At 41.8% G+C, this 20,986-nt stretch overlaps 1 protein-coding gene across 10 annotated transcripts in view; it reads right to left on the bottom strand.

Moving 5' to 3' along the window:
• LOC105478860 (protein tyrosine phosphatase receptor type M) overlaps positions 1–20,986 on the bottom strand; it is an 826,332-nt gene that overhangs the window by 145,182 nt on the left and 660,164 nt on the right. For 6 of the 10 annotated variants that reach the window (XM_071085869.1, XM_011736565.3, XM_071085871.1 and 3 more), the window contains 4 exons: positions 19,574–19,725; positions 16,060–16,134; positions 15,803–15,829; positions 10,599–10,786 (listed from right to left, as the gene is read on the bottom strand). In XM_071085869.1, coding sequence (XP_070941970.1) covers positions 10,599–10,786; positions 15,803–15,829; positions 16,060–16,134; positions 19,574–19,725 — 442 coding nt within the window. The remainder of the gene's footprint in view (positions 1–10,598; positions 10,787–15,802; positions 15,830–16,059; positions 16,135–19,573; positions 19,726–20,986) is intronic. The other 4 variants (XM_011736570.3, XM_071085870.1, XM_071085875.1 and 1 more) reach the window with 1 other exon arrangement.

The following is a 20,986-nucleotide window of genomic DNA, read 5'->3' as shown; positions in this document are numbered from 1 at the left end:
AATCAGGGTTCCCACGACATCCTCCTTAGGTTTAATTTATTTGCTAGAGCAGCTCACAGAACTCATGGAACACACATTTACTGGTCTATTATAAAGGATATTTTAAAGGAAACAGGCAAGCAACCAGATGAACAGGTGCGTAGGCCTGGGTATGGGGCCATGACGCCAAGCTTCCATGCCCTCTGTGGATGTGCCACCACCCAGCACCCCCGTGTATATATTCAGCAGCCCAGAAGCTTATCACAGCTTGTTGTTGAAGAGTTTTTAGAGAGTGTGATCTCTAGCTGCCTCTATCCTGCTTCGCTGGAGGTTGGTGTGTGGGGCTGAAAAACTTCCACCTCTCCAATCATTAGGTTTTTCTGGAGACCCACCCCATCCTGAGGCTAGCTAAGGGCTCCACTCTAAGTCATCATTAGCATAAAGTTAGATTTTAGTAAAAGATGCTCTCATCACTCATAAAATTCCAAGGGTTTTAAGAGCTCAGTGTCAGGAACCAGAGACAAAGACCAAATATATTTCATTTCTGCACCAAGGTTAAAAAAGAAATGTAAAGCAAACATGTATTAAAAATGCCTATCCTCAGCTGGGAGTGATGGCTCACACCTGTAATCCCAGCACTTTGGCAGCCCTAGGCAGGTGGATCACCTGAGGTCAGGAGTTCGAGACCAGTCTGGACAACATGGGGAAACCCTATCTCTACTAAACTTACAAAAATTAGCCCGGTGTGGTGGTGCATGCCTGTAGTCCCAGCTACTCAGGAGGCTGAGGGGGGAGAATCTCTTGTACCTGGCAGATGGAGGTTGCAGTGAACCCAGACTGTACCACTGCATTCCACCCTGGGCAGCAGAGTGAGACTCTATCTTGAAAAAATAAAAAAGTCTATCCTCAAATTTTTAAACATAGGTTGGCTTTCAATAACTAAAGTGACCAAATGGAATATATCTACGCTTTCCATTTTTAGGTGATCAGCATTGATCAGGTTCAAGTTGGTCAGTACAGTTTTTCTGACTGGACACCGCTAGCCCACTTGATCCTATATGACGATTTGTAACATCCTGAGCTTGTATTTTTTAATTGTTCTATATCCATCTCTATCATTTCCCCAGGCACAGGTGTATGTGTTTAAATATGCAGAAATCAATTCATCAAATATGAATTACAAAGTGTAATTACATAGACATCAATTCAGCACATATTCAGTATTGTTTGTCAAATACGTACTGAATAAATCAATTAATATATTGCCTACTGTATTATCAGTTAATATACTGCCTACTGTATTATCAGTTAATATATTGCTTACTATATTATTCAAACACAGAGCTGTGAGACTGTGGGGGAAGTGGTTGCTTCTCGTTGGGATCAGGGACAGCTTGGGGGGCAGTCACATCTGAGCTGTGTCTGAATGGATGTGGCAAGTGAAGGAGGAGCTGAAGTCACGCCAGGCAGAGGCCACAACCTGCAGCATGAGCCCTGGAGGCCTGGAGAATGGCAAGGTAGTGAGGACATGAGCAGAAGCAGAGCAAAGCCTGCATGGTGGGAAGCACCTGCATTACAATGAAAGCCTGAAACCCAGGGTGAGGTCGTGGCACAGAGGGCTGAACATGCTATGCTGAGGTTCTTATTTTTGGAAAGAATCCATGGCATAGTCTTGAGCATCGGTCAAACATGATAACATCTACGTCTTACAAAGAAAATTGGTTGCAGAGTCCAGAACAGATTTGAATGGGAAAGACCAGGTAGGGAGATAAATCAGGGGACTCTTCCAGTGGCACAGACAAGTGATCAGGGCAGGCCCTAGGGCAGGGAAGAGAGGGGAGCCACTGAAAATGGGGAGGAGAGAGAGCAGTTGGGACTTGAGCCTGCTGGTGTGGAGATGAGGGAGAGGCGGGGGCAATGGCAACCATGAAAAATCTACTTTGACCATGTTAGTGGGTTATGACAGCATCAAACTAATCAAAAGCAGGACCAGTACCAGACACACGTAAGGTCCACAGATGCTGGCACACAAGCACGTTCACTATCCCTTCTGGGCCAGGTCCTCCGAGAAGGCACTTGTGGCTAATGGCATCTGACACTAAAAGCATGTTAACAAGTGGGAAAATTGCTTAACTTCTTTCAGGTTAAAGAAAATTCTAATAACCAGCTTCAAAATGGAAACCAGACAGTTGCCTAGAAGTGCTTCACACAAATTGGAAAATGTCGACTGCCATGAATTATCATCAGTGGGAGCATGGAGAGTTGTAGGACATAACAATTTTTAATCGAATGTTCTGAAGTTTGAGCCTGTGTATGATGTCATCAGAGGCAAGGGCAAAAGAAAACTGCATAAAAAATTAGCTAACATGAAAGAGGCCCCGAAAGCGGCACAATGAGTGGAGCAGACAACACATGCAACTCACTCTTCTATTGGTACTTTAGAAAAAAATAAACCAAATATTCATGTCAAAACCAACTCTCTCTCTTGCATTTTTTAAAAATATGCAGAAACTTTCACCCACTAAGAATGTACCCATACACACATACACCTTACTTGCCCAAATAGCTTGAAGCCATCTCAAAATTTCAGAGAGAAGTGTTTATCATTTTCTTATGGACCTGGCTTACCAGCACCATAATAATTAAAGGAAAAAAGAACGTCAAAAATCACTTGGCTGCTTCAGCCATCGGAGACACAGCTGTGTGATTCTTAATGCATTTACGGTGCCTGCCAGTGCCTCCCCACCCCCAGCTCCCCATCCTTAGTCTTCAATGGTTTTGTTTGTTTTGTATCCTGTGGGACAGAAAACAACCTGCACTGATTGTGCCAATTGATTGACTCAGCTGGTCCCTTGGAATACGAAGCAGGAACTGAAAAGCACATCTGAAAAGTGTGTGGGCTGGAGGTGAGGGAAGGGGCGCCTCCCCCTCTGGACTGCACAAAGAATCTACGAACCAGCTGTGCACAGGCAATGTTCTGTCAGCTGAGTAACACAAAGTGCCTTTGATTCCACCTGCCCCTGCTTCTTTGTGCAAAAGCCAGCAAAGGGGCTGCTGTGCACCATTCTGAAAAGTCGTCTAGAAGTGTGTGCAATTATCCCTCTGCTGACCAACTCCCAACAAGGGGGAGCCCAGGTGCCCAGGGTGCCCTTGTCTCGCACCCTGCTGCAGGGCTGGTCTCCAGCTTCCAGGGCTTGTCCTCCCCAACTCAAGGCCTTTCCCATGGAAGGGCGTCTGAAGGGAGGGAGTCAGAACTGCGGTCTCTGCAGACAGCCGTGGCTTTCTGGGAGTGCTTTTTGTAGGATATGCTGGTGCTACGGTTTCAATATGGTTTGCTTGTCCCCAACAAAACTCATGTTGAAATCTGGTCCCTGGTGTGGCAGTGTTGGGAGATGGGGCCCAGTGGGAGGTGTTTGGATCAGGGGAGTAGATCCCTCATGAATGGGTTGGTGCCATCCTCATGCTCACGAGTGAGTCGTGCTCTGGCAAAACTGGCTTAGTTACCACAAGAGCAGGTTGTTATAGAGCAATTCCGGGTGAGGTGGTTCATGCCTGTAGCTCCAGTGCTTTAGGGGGCTGAGGTGGGAGGATCACTTGAGTCCAGGAGTTCAAGACCAGCCTCAGCAACATAGTGAGACCCTGTCTCTACAAAAAAATAAAAAAGCTAGCTGGGCTTGGTGGTGCGTGCCCGTAGTCCCAGCTACTCAGGAGGCTGAGTGGGAGGATTTCTTGAGCTGAGGAGGTCAAGGCTGTAGTAGGCTATGATTATACTACTATACTCCAGCCTGGGCAACAGAGTGAGACCCTGTCTCTTAAAAAAAAAAAACAAGCAAAAAAAGCAATTCTCCTCCTGTTGGGTCCTCTCTCACTGCACGTGTCCACTTCCTCTTTGACTTAGCACATGGCCCTCACCAGGGCAGTGTCATGCTTCTCTCCTTCCCAGCTTGCAGAACCTTTTTTCTTTACAAATGACCCAGCCTCAGGTATTCTGTTGTAGCAACATTAAACAGACAAGAACAGCTGGCTTCACTGAGGTAGGAGGCAAGTAAATAAGAGTGAGATTTTGGGCTAGATATAGTGGCTCATGCCTGTAATCCCAACACTTTGGGAGGCTGAGATGGGTGGATCACCCAGAGGTCAGAAGTTAGAGACCAGCCTGGCCAACATGGTGAAAAACTCTACTAAAAATACAACATTAGCCGGGTGTGGTGGCATGTGCCTGTAGCTTCAGCTACTTGGGAAGCTGAGTTGGGAAAATCGCTTGAACCCAGGAGGCGGAGGTTGCAGTGAACTGAGATGGCACCACTGCACTCCAGCCTGGGCCACAGAGCAAGACTCAGTCTCCAAAAAAAAAAAAAAAAAAAAAAAAAAAAGCAAGATTTTAGAGGGCAGGTGAGACATTTTAATAATAATTTTTTCTTAAGTTGCCACAGCTTTGTCAAATATAGACAGAGCCAGCAAATAAAACACTGAGCTTACATTTGACAAAGTCAGCTGTTTTACTTAGAAAATGGGGGAAGGATACGAGGTGGGGGGATATACAACTCATGTGTTTAAAAAAGACCTAAAGGGAGCTACAAGGAGACAGACGTGTTTAAAGAAAATACAGGTTGCTCAGAAAACTTCACAGGTTTCACCTAATTCTGAAGACTCTAGCATAATGTTTTCAATTCCCCAGTTTAAACTGAGCTAAAAAACAATCTTCACGTTCAACTACAAAATTAATCACCAGTGATTGTGCCTGAAGAGAGGCATAATATAAGAAAAGTATGTGGGGCTGAGCACAGTGGCTTATGCCTATAATCCTAGCATTTTGGGAGGCTGAGGCAGGCAGATTACTTGAGGTCAGGAGTTTGAGTCCAGCCTGGCTAACATGGCGAAAACCCACCTCTACTAAAAATACAAAAATTAGCCGGGCAGGGTCATGCGAACCTGTAGTCCCAGCTTTCAGGAGGCTGAGGCTTGAGTATCGCTTTAGTCCAGAGGTAGAGGTTGCAGTAAGCTGAGATTGTGCAACTGCACTCCAGTCTGGGTGACAGAGCAAGACACTGTCTCAAAAACAAAACAAAACAAACAAACAAAAAAGTAGGTAGCATAAAGATAATGCTTTTCTAAATATATTTAGATACATACACGTACAAACACACTTTTTTTTTTTTTTTGAAGAATAGGATGGAAAGAGTTACTTCGGCCTTTGATACGTTTCAGCTCTAGTAATTGGAAACAATTTTTTGCGCCCCAGAGTGACACTATTAGCTAATAAAATAGTACCATCTGCGTTTTTCAGGACATCCTCTCTGGAAGTAGCCTTCAATTGACGTCCTTTCTTTATCTTAATTTTACAGTTATAGCAAAACATATTCTTTCAGAATAACTTGGCTGTTTTCCTATTTAGGGTTGTCTTTCTGCCTGGATCTCCAAAGGGACTTAGAATCAGTTCAAAAATTGAGGCATAAAAAAAAAATCGAGGCATCAAAGGTCCTCTGGGGACTACAGAGGGGGAGGAACTGACTCCCCACTCGCACAGGATCACAACGTTGGACCTGACATGGTATCAAGCCACTTAAAAGGGGTGCAGCACACCCCTGTCTAGGGCTGGGTGTGAGGGTTCAGGGCAGAGCTGCAGTCATGGCAAATGTCCCTGTTCAACTCCAGCTGAGAAAGGCCCAGAAGTCTGCGTGGGGCAGGGTGGCTGAGTCTGACCTGTCTATCCCCCGTGAGTGAAGCGCTCTCTCTTCTACTTTTCTGAGAAGCCCATAGGTTTCCCCCAGGGGCTTAGCACAGACCGCCCTTTGCTGGTCAGAGGAACCAGGTAGCTATTCTCTCACAGCAACACAAACAAGCTTGCCCTTTCCGTTCCGCCTTTCTCCGGAGGAGAAAGACCACTCCGTTGACAATGTGCCATTTTCTGTTCAATTCATCAAGTTTACTTCTTTATTGTGATTCATGTCTGAGTTTCTTTTGAATCAAATTATTGCATCTCCCTGGTGAGAGGTGCCATATGACTATCTAGTTAGAACAAAATCAAATAAAAAATCTGCACTGAGCTCTGCTCCATCTCATCCCCACCGCACGGTCTGCTCTTGTTTGGACACACTTCTGTCAGCTGCTTGATCAGTAATGAATCCTTCTGTGTTTAGGCCAATTTTGAGACACCACTGTCTTGAAAACAATAAAGAAGAATTGGTTGAAACCTGTTCGGCAGAGAGAACATCACTACTTCAAAAATATTTTACAACGTAAATGACTGGCATTTCCTGATATACACAGATTGAAGAAGACCTGAAAGGCTGATGTGACGATTACAGCCACAGCAACTACCAGAGCCATTCTTTAGATTTATCCCCAAAGATGCTTCAGTACTGAAGTAATTCACTGCTTCAACAAGTCTTGAAGCCAAGCATTCCACAGGATTTTTGAATACCAGGAACTTTTAAAGAAAACACACATTCCCTTTCTCCTTCACTTTTTTGGGGTACTACCTTTTAAGCAATTGCCTGTATGCCTCATACAAATAATATTTTAAAACTGAGCTGTTCAGACTAAATGCTCTCCATCCAAGTACACGAATGAGACTCGGGCTATTTGAGTCTTTCTTCTCTTTTACTGCTTCTAAAATGACGTCCAAACCTCTCAGTGTGACACAGGAGGTGCTTTTGGTGATGGGAGCCCTGACCATCCTCATCCATCCACAGAGCAGCCCTCCTGGGACTCAGGCATATAGCTCTCCTGCCATTTCCCCAGAAAACCCCATTCTCCTGCTTTTGGGTCTACCTGGACTGCTACCCTCTTTCACCTTCTCCTGGTCAACTCCCACTCATCTTCCAGGAGAGAAGTCATCCTTGCTCTTGGCTGGCTCAGGTGACCCCACTGGCCTTCAGAGGATGCTTGCGCATCTCTCTTAGAGGGTGCAGGGTTTGACTGGACAAACTGTAGTCATTACCCAGCTGCCTTTTCCTGCCCTGTCAGCCTCCCCGTCAGGCACAGGGAGGAGCAGCTCTCCTGTGTATCCCTGGTGCCACGTGCAGCGTATGATTGGTAAAACTGAACTCTTCCCCAAATCCTACCTTGCCGAAGACACCAACGCAGCAACCAATAACTTGTCAGGAGGATTATGCAGTCTAGAGTTATAGTATTCCTCAGGACTCTCCAACTTACATAGGGAAATACTATTACAGCAATAATACATGACAGCATATATTTTTAAAAATTTATTTTCTCAGTTCTTAAACTCTTAATCCATACAGTCTAGTCTATCTGTTTGTAAGTTACTTGTTAACGGGAATTTCTGATGATATATGGTACATGGTAAGAAAATTATCCAGCCCTGGAGATGAAGCAAAAGTCTAACCCCTGTCCTAACATGTGGCTCACTCTGTCCTCAGACTGCTATGCACAAGAGATGAGAGTTTTACTGAAACCTCAGCATAACAAAGTTTCCCTATAAAGAACATGGTGTGAACTTCTGCTCTTGGATCTTATTATACATTAGTATTTTTTTTCTTCTACTAGCTAACACTTCAAATGAACACTTACTATATGCCAGATATAATTCTAGCACCTACATTAAAATGATTTACTCCTCACAACAACCTTTTGAGATTGATACCATCATTATTTTATTTATAGATTTGGAAACTGAGGCCCAGAGAGGTTAGATGACTTGCCCAAGGTCACACACCTAAGCAGCAGAGCTGGGTTTGAATGCAGGCAGTGTGGTGCCAGAGCCTGTGTTCCAAACCACAGCCTCTCAGTATCTGTTGGGTGGGATGGCCTCTCTGAATAGCACAGAGACTCCCACTACACCAGTTAGCACTCAACACTCTTGACTCTGGGCATGTGTTAATGAAAAGGATGCAGACTTTACAGCGTGACGGAAAGAGGTCTGTTTTGTTAGAGGTCTTAACACTAAATGAATTTCAAAAAAATAACTGTTTAAGGATTTTCCAGATTCTCATGAGAGTAACACCTCCCTGGGGTTAGAGAAAGTGGGACATATGAGGACCTGCAGTCTGGGACCTTCCACTCCACCACCAGTTCCCAGAAGCCTGGCGGTGCCTCCATCAAGACCAGTTCCCAGAAGCCTGGCAGTGCCTCCATCAAGACCAGAGCATGTCACTCCATGACACACGCTTCTTAGGGGCGTCCCCTTCTCCCTGCAGCCATGGCACAGGCACACCTGCCCACCATCACCACTCCTCACTTCCCTGTCATCTGCCCCACCAGACGACAACATCAGCATCCCTCCAGGAGGGCGGCACGAGGGGCACAGCACTCAGTGACGGGATTACTCCTAACAGAACTGCTCGTTTCATACTCCTCCCAATAGTTCCTTCCCATCTGTTCCTGATTTCATCTCTAGTATATGTGTTTTGTTCATTATTTCCTTTCCTTCTTTTTTCTTATATTAACAATGGCTTTAGGGTTTAAAAGTATTCACTTTTTAGCAGTCCGCTCTGATCACAGAATAGCTGAAATGAGAAAAGTTCTCTGCAAAGTAGTTAATGAATACAACATTTTATTTTGGCAACTAAATTAGTTGTCAGTTAGAATATGGTTAAAATTAGTATGCAATATTTCAGTTTATACTTATAAATCATATTTATTCAGAAGATCTGAATGGGAAACATTTTCTACATCTTTCAAATATGCACTGTCTATAGCATGTTATAGGAAGTAGGTATTTTTAAACAGTTCATGAAAAATTGGGCTCAGGTTATTTCATGAATTGTTATTTGAGCCTAAAACTAATCTCTTTGACATTAACATCTTTAATAAACATTTCAGCAATATCTGCAGCATTCAGAATATGGGATAGAACTTAGATGTCATCCCTATTCATTAGGCTTATATTTTCTCAATAACCTAATTTTGTCTTTCATACGATATTAAGCTTTTGGAAGTCTTACTCTTAATCCTATTAATTCCTAAGCTAGACTTTAAAAGTGCATGAGGAAATATGCAAAGGCAGTCAATTTCACCGAATTTACACACTGAATTGCTAAAGATGAATCTAGGAATTTCAGGGTTGCTAAAATGCAGAACTTCAACCGAAAATATTTTCTGGACATCAACGAAACTCTGGGGCATGGTCTGGATGGGATTCTTTGGCTTCACAGCCTTCTGAACTGAGGTCATTGGTAATATACCAGGATGCACATGTTAGCAGGGCAAAGTGTGTCTATGTCTGCTTTGGACCAAAGCCTTATTCCTAAAAGAAGTGTAGCACTGGCTCAGCCAACAGTGGTACCATGTGTTGCTTTGACTGCTGTAATGAATCTTTGATGATCAAGCTTGGAAAGAGAGCTAAACTCAAGACAATGCAGTAGCTGGGGCATAAAATGAAGTGATGTTGAGTGTGCCCCCAAGAAGAGAAGAAACAGAGTTTGAAACTCACAGACTATCCAGGTGGTAGAAACAGATTTCAAAAATACTCTCATTCTAGACAAGATGTCTCCCAACTCTGAGCTAGTTAGGTGAATATGAGACCAGAACCACATTCTAAGGTTTACAAAAATCACCTGTCTACATAATCCTATTTTCACTCTGAGTAAGCATGCTACTTTATCTTCATCAATGACTGCGGACTGATTTTAATAACATAAAAAAGCAATCCAACTTTCCTGTCCTGCTTCCTGTGCCCCACAGCACCCACTCAAGGGATGGCATGCTTCTTTGAATTAGACTTCTTCGATCAATTAATTCTCTTCATTTCTTGAATGACCTTCCAACAGAATTAACTAATGGCATAGGGTGTGAAAGGGGTAAGCCCTATATTTTATATATTCGGAGAATATCATTGTTCCCAGAAATGTCCCTGACAGCTGCCCACACAAGAGCCCAAGACAGTGGCATGCTCTCTGGGCTGGCTGGACAGTAATAGCTGTCACTGCCATGACAAAAGCCAGTCCCTGTACTGCTGTCTGATCTCCACCACATGACATTGCTGGTTGGTCTATAATTGCTTTAAGTGGACAGTTTCTTCCTGAGATAATGACTACAAAATCATTAGGATTTAATATCATAATTACAGGAAAAGTCAAGGAAGGTGATCAAGAATGGGGAGGGAAACATGAACTAAAACTTAATTCTGAGAGAGGGAAGAAGAAAAAAAGAGAAAAAAACAGGATGGGGAGGGGAAGAGACCCTGGTAAATTTGTTTTCATTGTATATTTGTGCAGAATAAGGTAAAAGGCAAAGCATTCTTCCTTTTTCCATGTAATACATGTGAACTTGGTAATAAGTTTTACTATCAGATGAAAGTGGATCCACGGATAAAATACAGTCGGCCTCCATATCCTAGGGTTCTGCATCTGCATAGTCAATCAAATGCGGATTGAAAAGAATATATATAATATCCTTGGGATGCAAAACCCATGGATCTGGAGGACTGGCTTTTTGGATTCTCAGGTTCCACAGGGCTCACTCCGGGACTTGGACATATGCTGGGGTCCTGGAACCAATCCCCTAGAATACCGAGAGACAACCGTACTTCGTCTCTTTCTGGCATTTCTCAGGGCTGGGGAGTTCCTTTGGCTTTCTGATTGAGTTGGGAGCATAGTATCTGGCATGGAGTCCAAGAAGGAAGGGGAAAGCCCTGGCACAGAGCTGGTGCTCACCTCGTATTCCTCCTTGAAGCCGTAGCCCTCGGCACACTTCATCTGTGTGATGTGCTGAAGGAGGTCTGCCACCCGGATGGCGGGGTGGAGCTGCCCGGTCTGATAGGGCACGTCGGCCGGCTCCCGCTTCTTGTAAGTATGGGACTGCACCAAGCTGCTGGTATCGCTGGCCATCGTGTGGGTTTCATCTAGGAAAAGAAGGCCAGGGAGAAAATGAGGGAGAGCCAGGGAGCTATGTTGGCATCACTGAGAATGCTAAGAAGCTGGCTCCTGGCATCCCCTCACCTAGGGCTGTAAAATTCCCTATGATGGCTCAGCAAAAAAGAAAAGTTAAATGTTTAGAAATTTAAATGGGGTTGGCAATACTCATAGGAATGTGCAGAAATCTTTCTTTTACAAAGCAGTCCAAACGATATATTGCTTTCACAAAGCTAATTGAGAAGAGCCCTTTAGCCTTCCAGTGCTAAAGTTTGTTAAAGTTTCAACCTGAAACTTCATCAAGACCTGGTGCAAAACCAGCCTTGTATTCTTTGAAACGTTAGTTCAGTAGTTCGTATGATGACATAAATAAACTCTGCACAAATGTTCTGTGAGCAAAATAAAAGTGCACAAAATGGTGTGGCTTATAAAGCTAGCAATGGAAATGTGGACTTAATACATGAAATCAAAGAAGAGTGGAAAAATAAAAGGGAACCTGGTGGGGATAACGTTTTGATGAATCACTTTGCATGCTCTGGTATCAGAAAGCTTGACAAAATGTTGTGGACCAACACATCACACATGGAATGTTCTACAAAGGCAAACATGCACGCCAGCACAGAGCAGCACCAGCTGGCTTTGTCAGAATCTACCAGTAAGACACACACTCCCACTCCCTCCACAACTCTTCCATGGGGCGAATCGGGGAACTTACCATTTATTGGCACTTTTAAGAAGATACATATCAGGAGAAAAAAGGAGGAGAAAAAGGAAACAGGGCATAAGCAATAGTACTGCGTGCATAATTACAGGTAGTTTTATTTTATGCTTTAACTTTCCAGTTAAGTTTTCTATTCAGAGGTGGTCAGAGGGCGAAGCCTCAATTCTTCCATCACGTTAGGATGGAAGCATTGAATTTAAGTACTCAATAACAAAAAGGAGGTTAAAATTAGCATAATTGCTTTTCATCCCCCATGAACCAAGTAATGTCTAAATAAGTCTTATTTGTATTCAACACAATTTCTCATTTAAATTTCTTGAACAAGTCAACCAAATTGTACTATAAAATTAATGTCAAAATTTGGTCAAATAAGCCTAAAGAGGCTCTATTTTAATGGATGACTACTAGAAAATTAGGTTAATGAACTGCAGAAATGGTACCTATTAAAAATGTCTTATGCAGGGAAATGCTATTAGATTAAGAATTCCATATTCTACAGGTTAACTCATTATAATGCTGAATCCCTTTAGCAGTTTTATGATTGAGGATGGGTGTTGCCAAAATATAATGCTAAAGTCACTTAAAATGAGAATGTTATGTAAAACATATAAAAGATATATTCAAGTTTTAAAAGTTACCAGATTGTATATCAATAGGGAATTCAGCTATAGTTATTCATATGTTATTTATTTTTTACTGAGAAGTTCAGCTCTGAAGAAAATTTAGTCCAAGGGTGCTTGATTAGCAGGGCCTGGTTTTGAAACCTCACTTCTATCTGCATCGCAAAGCACCTGGGGATGCATGGTATGAAAGGTGGTACACAAGTGTGTAGCTATGTTGCTGTTGCTGAAATGGCACCTGGATCACTACAACGTGGCTAAAGACACAAAGACAAAATAAAAAAGGGTGGTAAGTTGATTTTATGATTTTTGTTTCATTTGGATTTGCTTTGAAATTTAGCAATTCATATGTTCCCATTTTAATAGTTACAAATAAACCTGGAAATTTTCACATCAGATTTGCTTGCTGGCAACTGCCAAGCTTTATAAACTGGGATACAGGAACCCTGCTGAAGTACTGAATCTCTTGAGCTTTGAGCTACTCCAGCAGCAAGTTCTGTTCTTTATACTAAAATAAATGGAACATTAATTAGTTTCCCCTCTGTGCCTCTCTCGTTCTCTCAGTTTTGTATCTTATGGGATGAACATAATTAACATGCCCTCCATGGTGGGTTGACCTTCTAAACTTCCCATAAATGATTTGGGTCCTTCACGTGGACACGCCAGCATCCTAGCAATGCTCTGATCCCAGGGCTACGTATTCTTGGAAGTTTTAGATCCACAGAGCTACAACCACTGTCACTGTTGTGTGTAATGATCCTGTGCTGCGTTATGCCATCTTGGCCTCATTACTAGCGTGGAACACATCTTGAAGCATTTAAACACTACCAAGTCCCTGAAAGAAGAGCCCTATTATCTAGTACATGCATATGGAAGAGGGAATAGAAGGCTTCTTGTGTGCTGCTATGAAATCGGGTCACTTATACTACTAGATATTCTTGATTCCACTAAAATTAGTAATTTTCTCTAACTTAAAAAAGAATTATTATTGATAAAATATATTATTGGTCATTAATTTCCTTTATGTGTTTAAAAATTACCCGTCAACAATTTTTTTTTCTATATTTTTTTTAGAGACAGGGTCTTTCTTCATCCTCCAGGTTGGAGGGCAGTGGCTCTGTCATAGCTTACTGCAGCCCCAAACTCCTGGGCTCCAGCAATCCTCCTGCCTCAGCCTCTTGAGTAGCTGGGAATACAGATGCATTCCACCATGCTGGCTAATTTTTTATGATTATTATTTTTTGAAGAGATGGGGGTCTCCCTATGTTGTCGAGGCTGGCCTTGAACTCCTGGCATCAAGCGACCTTCCCGCGTTGGCCTCCCAAAGTGCTGGGATTACATGCTTGCACCATAGTGTCCAGCCTCAACATTTTTTTTAAATTAAAAATAATGCAGAAGAGCACATTAGAAATAAAGCTTCTCACTAATAGTTCTGATGGTTTTCTAAGAACTGAAAATTAATTCTACCTATATTCTTTATGAATTATCTTGAATTTTTAACAAACTAGCTGGAAAACCTTATGTTGAAACGGATGCAATATTTTTGAGGTAGGGTAGGTTGTATCTGTCTTGTCTATCCATCCATCCATCCAGTCAGCCAGCCAGCTATCCATCCATCCATTTAATCATCTATATTTTTACAAGCAAATGAAATAAAGATATACTCCAGCTCTATACATTAGGGATGGGCACCTTAGCACGAGAAAGGTAAAGCTGAAGGTGCTAGAGAATTTAATTGTGCTGAGCTCTGACTCACAGCAAAACATTTCTTCTTGTCTTTGCGTAAATTATAACTGCTACTATCCCCCAAAGCTGCCAGAGTAGATATGTATCTTATATTCTTCCCTGGTTTCAAGTGCTAACCTCACCAATCCTTATTACTCAATATGTAGATTCACATTTGCACCAAGTAACATGTAAGGAATGCAGTTCCCAAGTACCGCCACTTGGTATCTATATAAGCTATACATGATAACAGTTATTGGTCTATCTGGGTGACTTATTTTTTACAATGCGCATCATTTTTGCTACTTGAATTGTCTGTCCAAGTGATTCCCTTTCAGTAAAGAAACCTAATCAACTTTAAAAGATGTAATTAATGTTCATAATAACAAAGCAGCGACTTTAAAGAATATTTGTTTAATAAGCTTATCTTAATCCTGCTGTGAAATCTGAACATTTTCTTCCTTCTGACAATGCACATCTTAGTCCTCCCCACTCACAGCTCCCCCAAGGTCAGAAAATCTACTAGAGGAACCTCATAATGAATGCCACAGCACATAAAGAAATCGCAAATCTTCGCCTATCAAAAGATTCTGCAAATGCCATTTGCATGTAGATTACATTGTTCTGGTACCTAAGATTAGCCTGTGCCCCTCACTTATGAAAGGAATAAAATGCAGTTTTCTTTCCCTTTTAATTGGTATTAAAAGTGTGTGTGTGGGGAGGGTTTAGTGGGCTTTGTTAGCCCTCCGAATGATGCCAAATTTAAAAACTCTGTTTTATATCCATTCTTAAACTTCTTAATTCATTTTTTCCATAGGCAACAAACTTACTTAAGCCCACAGAACACCATTAGGAAAATAAAAATTACCTTCTATACAAAAATCGTAACAACTTAGAGAAAAGAGAAGCAGAGGGGGAAAAAATTATGTTGCAAAGATATAAACCCTTGTCAAGTGAATTAGGAAGGAGAAGTCGAACAATTGAGGATGGAACTCTTGCTACAATGAATTGTTATATACCTTGAAGTCGTTTTTGTTGTGCTCCTTTTCGGAAAGGTTAGTAGTAGAAAGAGAACACAGCCGTGATACACTCGGGTTATTTATGCGTCTCAAATGCAACAGCAGCTCATGCTTGTTTGGTTATCACAGCCAGGCAATGCCATTTTTCTCCTCGCCCTTCTTATATTGGACAAACGGGATTTTTTTCTGTAACCCCCTGCTGGGAATATTTCATACTTTAAATGCATTCTGCCCCACCGGGTTAACATCTTAGTTCACTCCTAGTGGCATCTGACACATAATAAACCGTATGATTATAAGTGCCATCTTGTCATTTTGCTGTTCAGATCATCAGCTCCTTTGAAATTCCGCTGTGTGACAGACACTTTGGAAGCTGGGGGGGGCGGGGCGGGTACCCTGAGTGGCACTGAGGATGAGTAGGGGGCCAAAATTCCATTGTGATCATCTTTCTGCATAACATTTGGCATAATTAGAAAAATGCTATTGTTAAAATTGAAGTTTTTAGTGCTTGGCAATAAGTGAAAATAATGAGAAGCTATTTTCACTTTTATGACTATCACATGAGACAGAATTCAGCTCTTGGAAAGTACGCAGCTGAGTGGTGACACCTTGTTTTTTTCCCCTGGGATCAGACCTAACTTTAAGTTCTGAACACAGAAGGGGAGAATACTGGAGCTGAGAGTGTTCATTTGAAGCTGTCGGTATCATCCCCAAAACACATGCAGCAAACCCCTCATTAATGGTGGCTGTTTAGAGAAGTCTTTTCTTCCTTTAACTCCATGACCCAGGCCACCCACCTCCCCCGTGTAGTGCTTATAATCACTGCATTATACAGAATTAAAACTCCAATCTCCTACAGAGTGGTCACTGACTTTCTAAATTACTCCTGCAATAAACTGTGGTAAAGGGAAATGTTCTCACCTAAAATTGCAGTTGGCACAAATGGGTCTGTCATACACCGTAAGCAGGTCAATGCAGAGAAAGTAAAAAGAGAAAGAACAGTAAATGATTGATGAATGCCCACCCCTGTTTTCCGCATAGAAAGCTGTAGAAAAGCATTAGGTTACAACATCTCAAACACAGTAAGCCCCTCAAGCACCAGGGATAGCAGAGAGAGGGCGGAGTGAATCTGACTGCTGAGGAGAGAGCACAGAGGAGACAATGGAAAAATCTGTTACCTGGGTAATAGGAATTAGGCACCGACGTGCTCAGTGTATTTGTTTTCATTGTGAAGGATGATGGTGAAGACACAGCTGTAAACAAAAGAGAGGCTGGTCAGGGGCAGCAGACAGGTAACACACTCTGAACACACAATGCTCTGAGACCACCCATGGTGACTCCATGCTAGCTAGGGTGACTCTGGGACTCACTGATGTCTATGTGGGAAATATCATCATTCCCAGATGTTTCTCAGTACTTACTTGTCCTTTAGAAGACAAGCAACCTTTTGCAACTTAAAGACTTTCCTTACCCCACAAATAAAGAGAAAGCCCACAACCACAGCCACCATTTTGGATAGAGAAATTCATCAGACTTCTGTTTTGACTTCTGCCCTTTGCTTATAGAAATCTGCTCTCAGGCCAAGCTGAATTTTACAAGTAAAAGTAGAAGAATGTGTCTACACATGGCTTTTGGAGACTATTCCCAATGTTAATGTTCCTGTAGTTTGCTAAATTCTCTCCTTGCTCATATTTGGATATGCAGAGAACACTCCACAATGCTTTATGAAAAATAAAGGTGGTGCTCCATGCGTGTTCCTTAGTCTTTTAAATCCTTACAAAAATGCTTTTCTTTAAAATATTCCTCTGAAACATTCAAGACTGAATTATTGCACCTCCTCTTCCTCCCTTTTATCAAGCAGGACAGTCAATCCCATCCAATTTATCTGATTTCATTAAAAATGGATATTTCCTATTTTTAAGAGACATTTTAAAACTCTCTTCATGGCTGACAGAGCCTTGATAGAATAAATGCTTTTTTAAGTAAAAAAAAAAAAAAATCCTCTTCAAATGTATTAACTGATTAGTGTTTTTAAAACAGTTTAATTTCATTAAAGTATAAAGACTTGAAAGTTGCTCAAGGTGGTTAAACTTAAGTCTAAATTGTAACTCCTCTGATGTAGTTACATGATCTATTTGATGCAGAGTTCCTGATCAGGACACTAAAACACAATTATACCATTATATTTATGGGAAGCATGACCAAATCCCTGTGCATACTGGGTAATTATTCCGATGACATATTAATATATTTTAACTCTCCAGGAGCAGTCCATTTAGGACAGTGCATTTACCTGTGTTTATATTTTTAAAGTGTAGAATCAGTACATGACAGAACAAAGACCAGAACTCAGGCTGCCTGCCATTTTACAGGTATTTTTATAAAATAGAAATGTATCATACTTATGATGCATGTTTATGGTAAGAAGCCTGGAAAAAGAGCACAATGGATGAAAGTAAGAATGAAAAAAATGAGTATCAATAAAATATGCCAGGGTCAGTGAGAATAAAGCCTTTTTATTACCTGCAGACATTTTTATGTGGTTGGTAAAGATGTGCACAGCAGATATAAAATAACTGTGTTTATTTTCACCTTCCAGTTAAAATATTTTAAAAATACTTTCATCTTCTAGCATAAAAATTAAACCCATTCCCACTGTCTGTATCTATTCTCCCCTTTTTACAGCATATTAAAGCAGATAGTGCAACTCATACTTGCTTTGCTGGAGAGATTAATCCCCACTCTCAAAACTGTGGTCATGTTTATTTTTAAATTCTCCTATTTCATTTTTCCCCTTGTCTCATTTCTAAAAACTGCTCACTTCACAACTTCCAGCACTTTCTCCCAACCCCGAAAGATCTCATGCATACCCATACTTGTCATAGGTGTGGTGCTGGCAGCCTGGTGGTCTAAGGAACATCTTTCCTGAAGTTTTCCTCCCCAGAAACTGCTGTCTTATTTCAAAGACATTAAGAGAGTATTACGATATCTACCTCTAGGGTTGCTCGCGACAGATGAGAACTGATGAGATCTTATTGCTTAGAGTGGGAGGAAAATGGAAAGTCTACTGCTGTGTTCCTTCTGTTGGCTTTACTGAAGGGAGGCAAAAAATAACGTCTAATAGCCAATCAGCTGTGGAAGCTCCACTGGCCTCTGTGGCAGTCCTCTGTACATGAACATTTTTGGATTTCCACACATACATTCACTTTCAAAAACGTAACTGCCAAATTAAACTTCCTGTCCAGAAGTGAATATTCTCTGCTGTTCAAACTTCAAACACCTAGAACAACTAAAGAAGATTCTTGCTTTTGGGGTGAGTGATTCCAAGTAAATTGATTCCTGAGGAATTTTACCATGAAATAGAAGGTTTGGAACATTAATGAGTTATACTGGAAAATGAGGACGTATCTGTGTGGTCCCTTTCTAGGAACACCTGCTACTACAAACATTCTAATCCTGCGTGTGATCAAAAGGGCTTCTCCAGTTCCGGCCCACAACAAATACATTATAGGTTGCTTTCTTATGGCAGTTGAATAAATTATACGTATGTATTTTTAAATGAAAAACATAATATCTGCTACAAAAAAGCAGAGAGAATTCTATGAAAAAATGGGAAGGAGCTTGGGTACACTGAGACCCCACAGCTTCTACTGCCTGCACTGAAAATGACAAGAAACGGTAAAGAAAGAAGGCCAAGGATGAAAGCAACACTGCTGCCCTGCCCATTGGTGCCAAAGCAGCACCTGTGCGTGCTCCACTGGGCCATGTGTGCGTGTAGTACAAACTGATGTAGGAGGATAACGTGGGACAACTGCAGCCACTACAAGCAGAAAAATATGAGACTGAATTCGGAGACCGAATTAGCAGTGTGTAGGAGAAACACAAAGCTCAGGGACAGGCACGTGCGTTGACCACACTGTGATCTGGAAGAGGAGTGGAAGGGAGCTGCAGTACCACACTGACCACAGTGGGTATCAGGACACAAGCCCACACTGTCCAAACTGCTCCTAGTCGCCCCACCCCAGATGCCACTTCTGTGCTCCTCACAGCCACAAGGCCCACCAGCTTTTATGAATATTATGACCATTTTCTGGTAACAGGAATAGCTACACTTTAATTCCATCCCCATGCTGACCAGAATCCTGGCTATGCAGCTCAGGCCTGAGGCACAGATTTCACACAGTAAAGAAACCCCCGACCTTGAGCTCGCCAAAGTGTCCCCTAAACCACAGAGTGAGGAGCCTCCCTCTGGTCTCCAAGAAGATTACCAGGGACAAAGCAACTACTCCTTTTGTGCTTGATATAATCAATCTAATTGCTAGTTTCCTAAAATAATGCCTTCTACCTGGATCACAGGTACGGGAAGGCAGTAGCTGAGGTTGGTTTACACACCTGGTGTGAAGTATAAGGCTTGTGAAGCTGAAATACAGTTTAATTAATTAATCGCCACTAACAGCCCTAGAATAAAGGCAGAACCTGTCAGCTAAACAAATAAACAATCAACTTGCTACTGCCATTTGATGAACTGTTTTTATAACAGGCTTCCCGTGTGTAATTCCATAGCTGGAGAGTTTACAAATGGGATCTAAACAACAAGAAGGATGATGAGAAGCAGGTGCCTTCTTCCTCAAAAGAAGGAAATCTTGCAAAACCAAGGAGATGTATTAAAAGCCAAGAAGCATATACACTTACATCTCCCATTCAGATTGTGCGTGTCCATGAATGAGAAAGCCTCGTCGCAGTTTGTGCCCTGCTCGGCATAGCTCTTGTCCATTGAGTTCACCATCACGGTCATCTCCTGTCGGGTGCTGCTCATCGTCTCTTTCCGCTTCTTGGCCAGTTTCCTTAGGATAAAGAATTCAATTATGTAGGCATGCATTTGAATGGGATACGGAGCTTTGGCATGTATACGGACAGATGTTCAGGAACAGCATCTACTGAATTAATCCTATTCATTCAGAGATGGCTGTATGGTGCCTTATTTGTAGCAAGCGTTCTGCCACGCTGCAGACAGAGACGAAAGATAGGTACTGTCTATCCTCAAAAAACAAAACAAAACAAAAAACCCCAAACAACCAGAAAGATACAACGCCACAGCCTAAAACATTGTGTCTCCTATTATAAGCTAGATTAAAATGACCCATGATTCTAGTACAACACAATCATAATCTGCTAATTGTTACACTCCTAGAGTTATTAAGTTTTTATGAAATCATTGTCAACATCATCATATACAGTGTCAAAGAGAAGACTCCCCTGAGTAAATATTTTCCAAGCAAACATGAAATAACAGATGAATCTCAAAGGCACGTTGTTAAAACTAAAGAACAGAACTAGGGTGAGGAGTCAAGAATGTATAATTGGAGTATGTGCATACAGGGAGCAGAACCTTACACAGAGCCTACAAAGCTCAGAGAGCTCAGGCCACAGGAGGATCGAAGGGAAGGTACTGAATTCTCAAAAGGCTATTACCCTGTCCCAAATCCCAAATGAACCCAGATTAGTTCCCATCAAGCTTTGTCAACCCCCACAGAGCAGAAGGTTAAAAAACGTCGTGTTGCTGGGTTCCCTGGAAAGTTCAGCAGGAATGAGACTTCATTGTTCCCTCTTTCAGTGGAAGAGAATGAAAAAAAGGCAGAGAGATTTCCAATTCTTTTGGAGACATAGGTTAATCCTGGCCTCTGCATCCTGCTCACTGACCACCAAAAACTCAACATCTAAAATTACTGACACCTGTACAAAAACCGGAAGACCTTAAGGGAAACTAACATAAATAAACAGATAACATGAATTTTTATAGATCTTGCTACCAGACATTGTTTTATGTACCCAAGACAGAGAAGATTAGAATTAGAGACGCTTAAGGAGAAGGTATATAGTGAGAATGTTTAAGAACACCCACAGCATCATAATACCAAAAATACTATGCTCTAAAATATTCTAATTGTGCCCAAGCACCTAACAGCATCTACGAAAGAAACGCACCTCCTTCTAGTAAATCATCTTGACACTGATTGACCTAGGATACAGAATTTAAAATGAGCCACATAATCAAAATCACACCCATATTAGGTGATTGCTAATGCAATGTAAGGCAGTGACAAC

Source organism: Macaca nemestrina, chromosome 19 (genome assembly GCF_043159975.1).
Source record: "Macaca nemestrina isolate mMacNem1 chromosome 19, mMacNem.hap1, whole genome shotgun sequence".
Lineage (NCBI taxonomy): Eukaryota > Metazoa > Chordata > Mammalia > Primates > Cercopithecidae > Macaca > Macaca nemestrina.
Note: the sequence above shows the minus strand (reverse complement) of the source record. Positions and strands in the feature narration are given on the sequence as shown.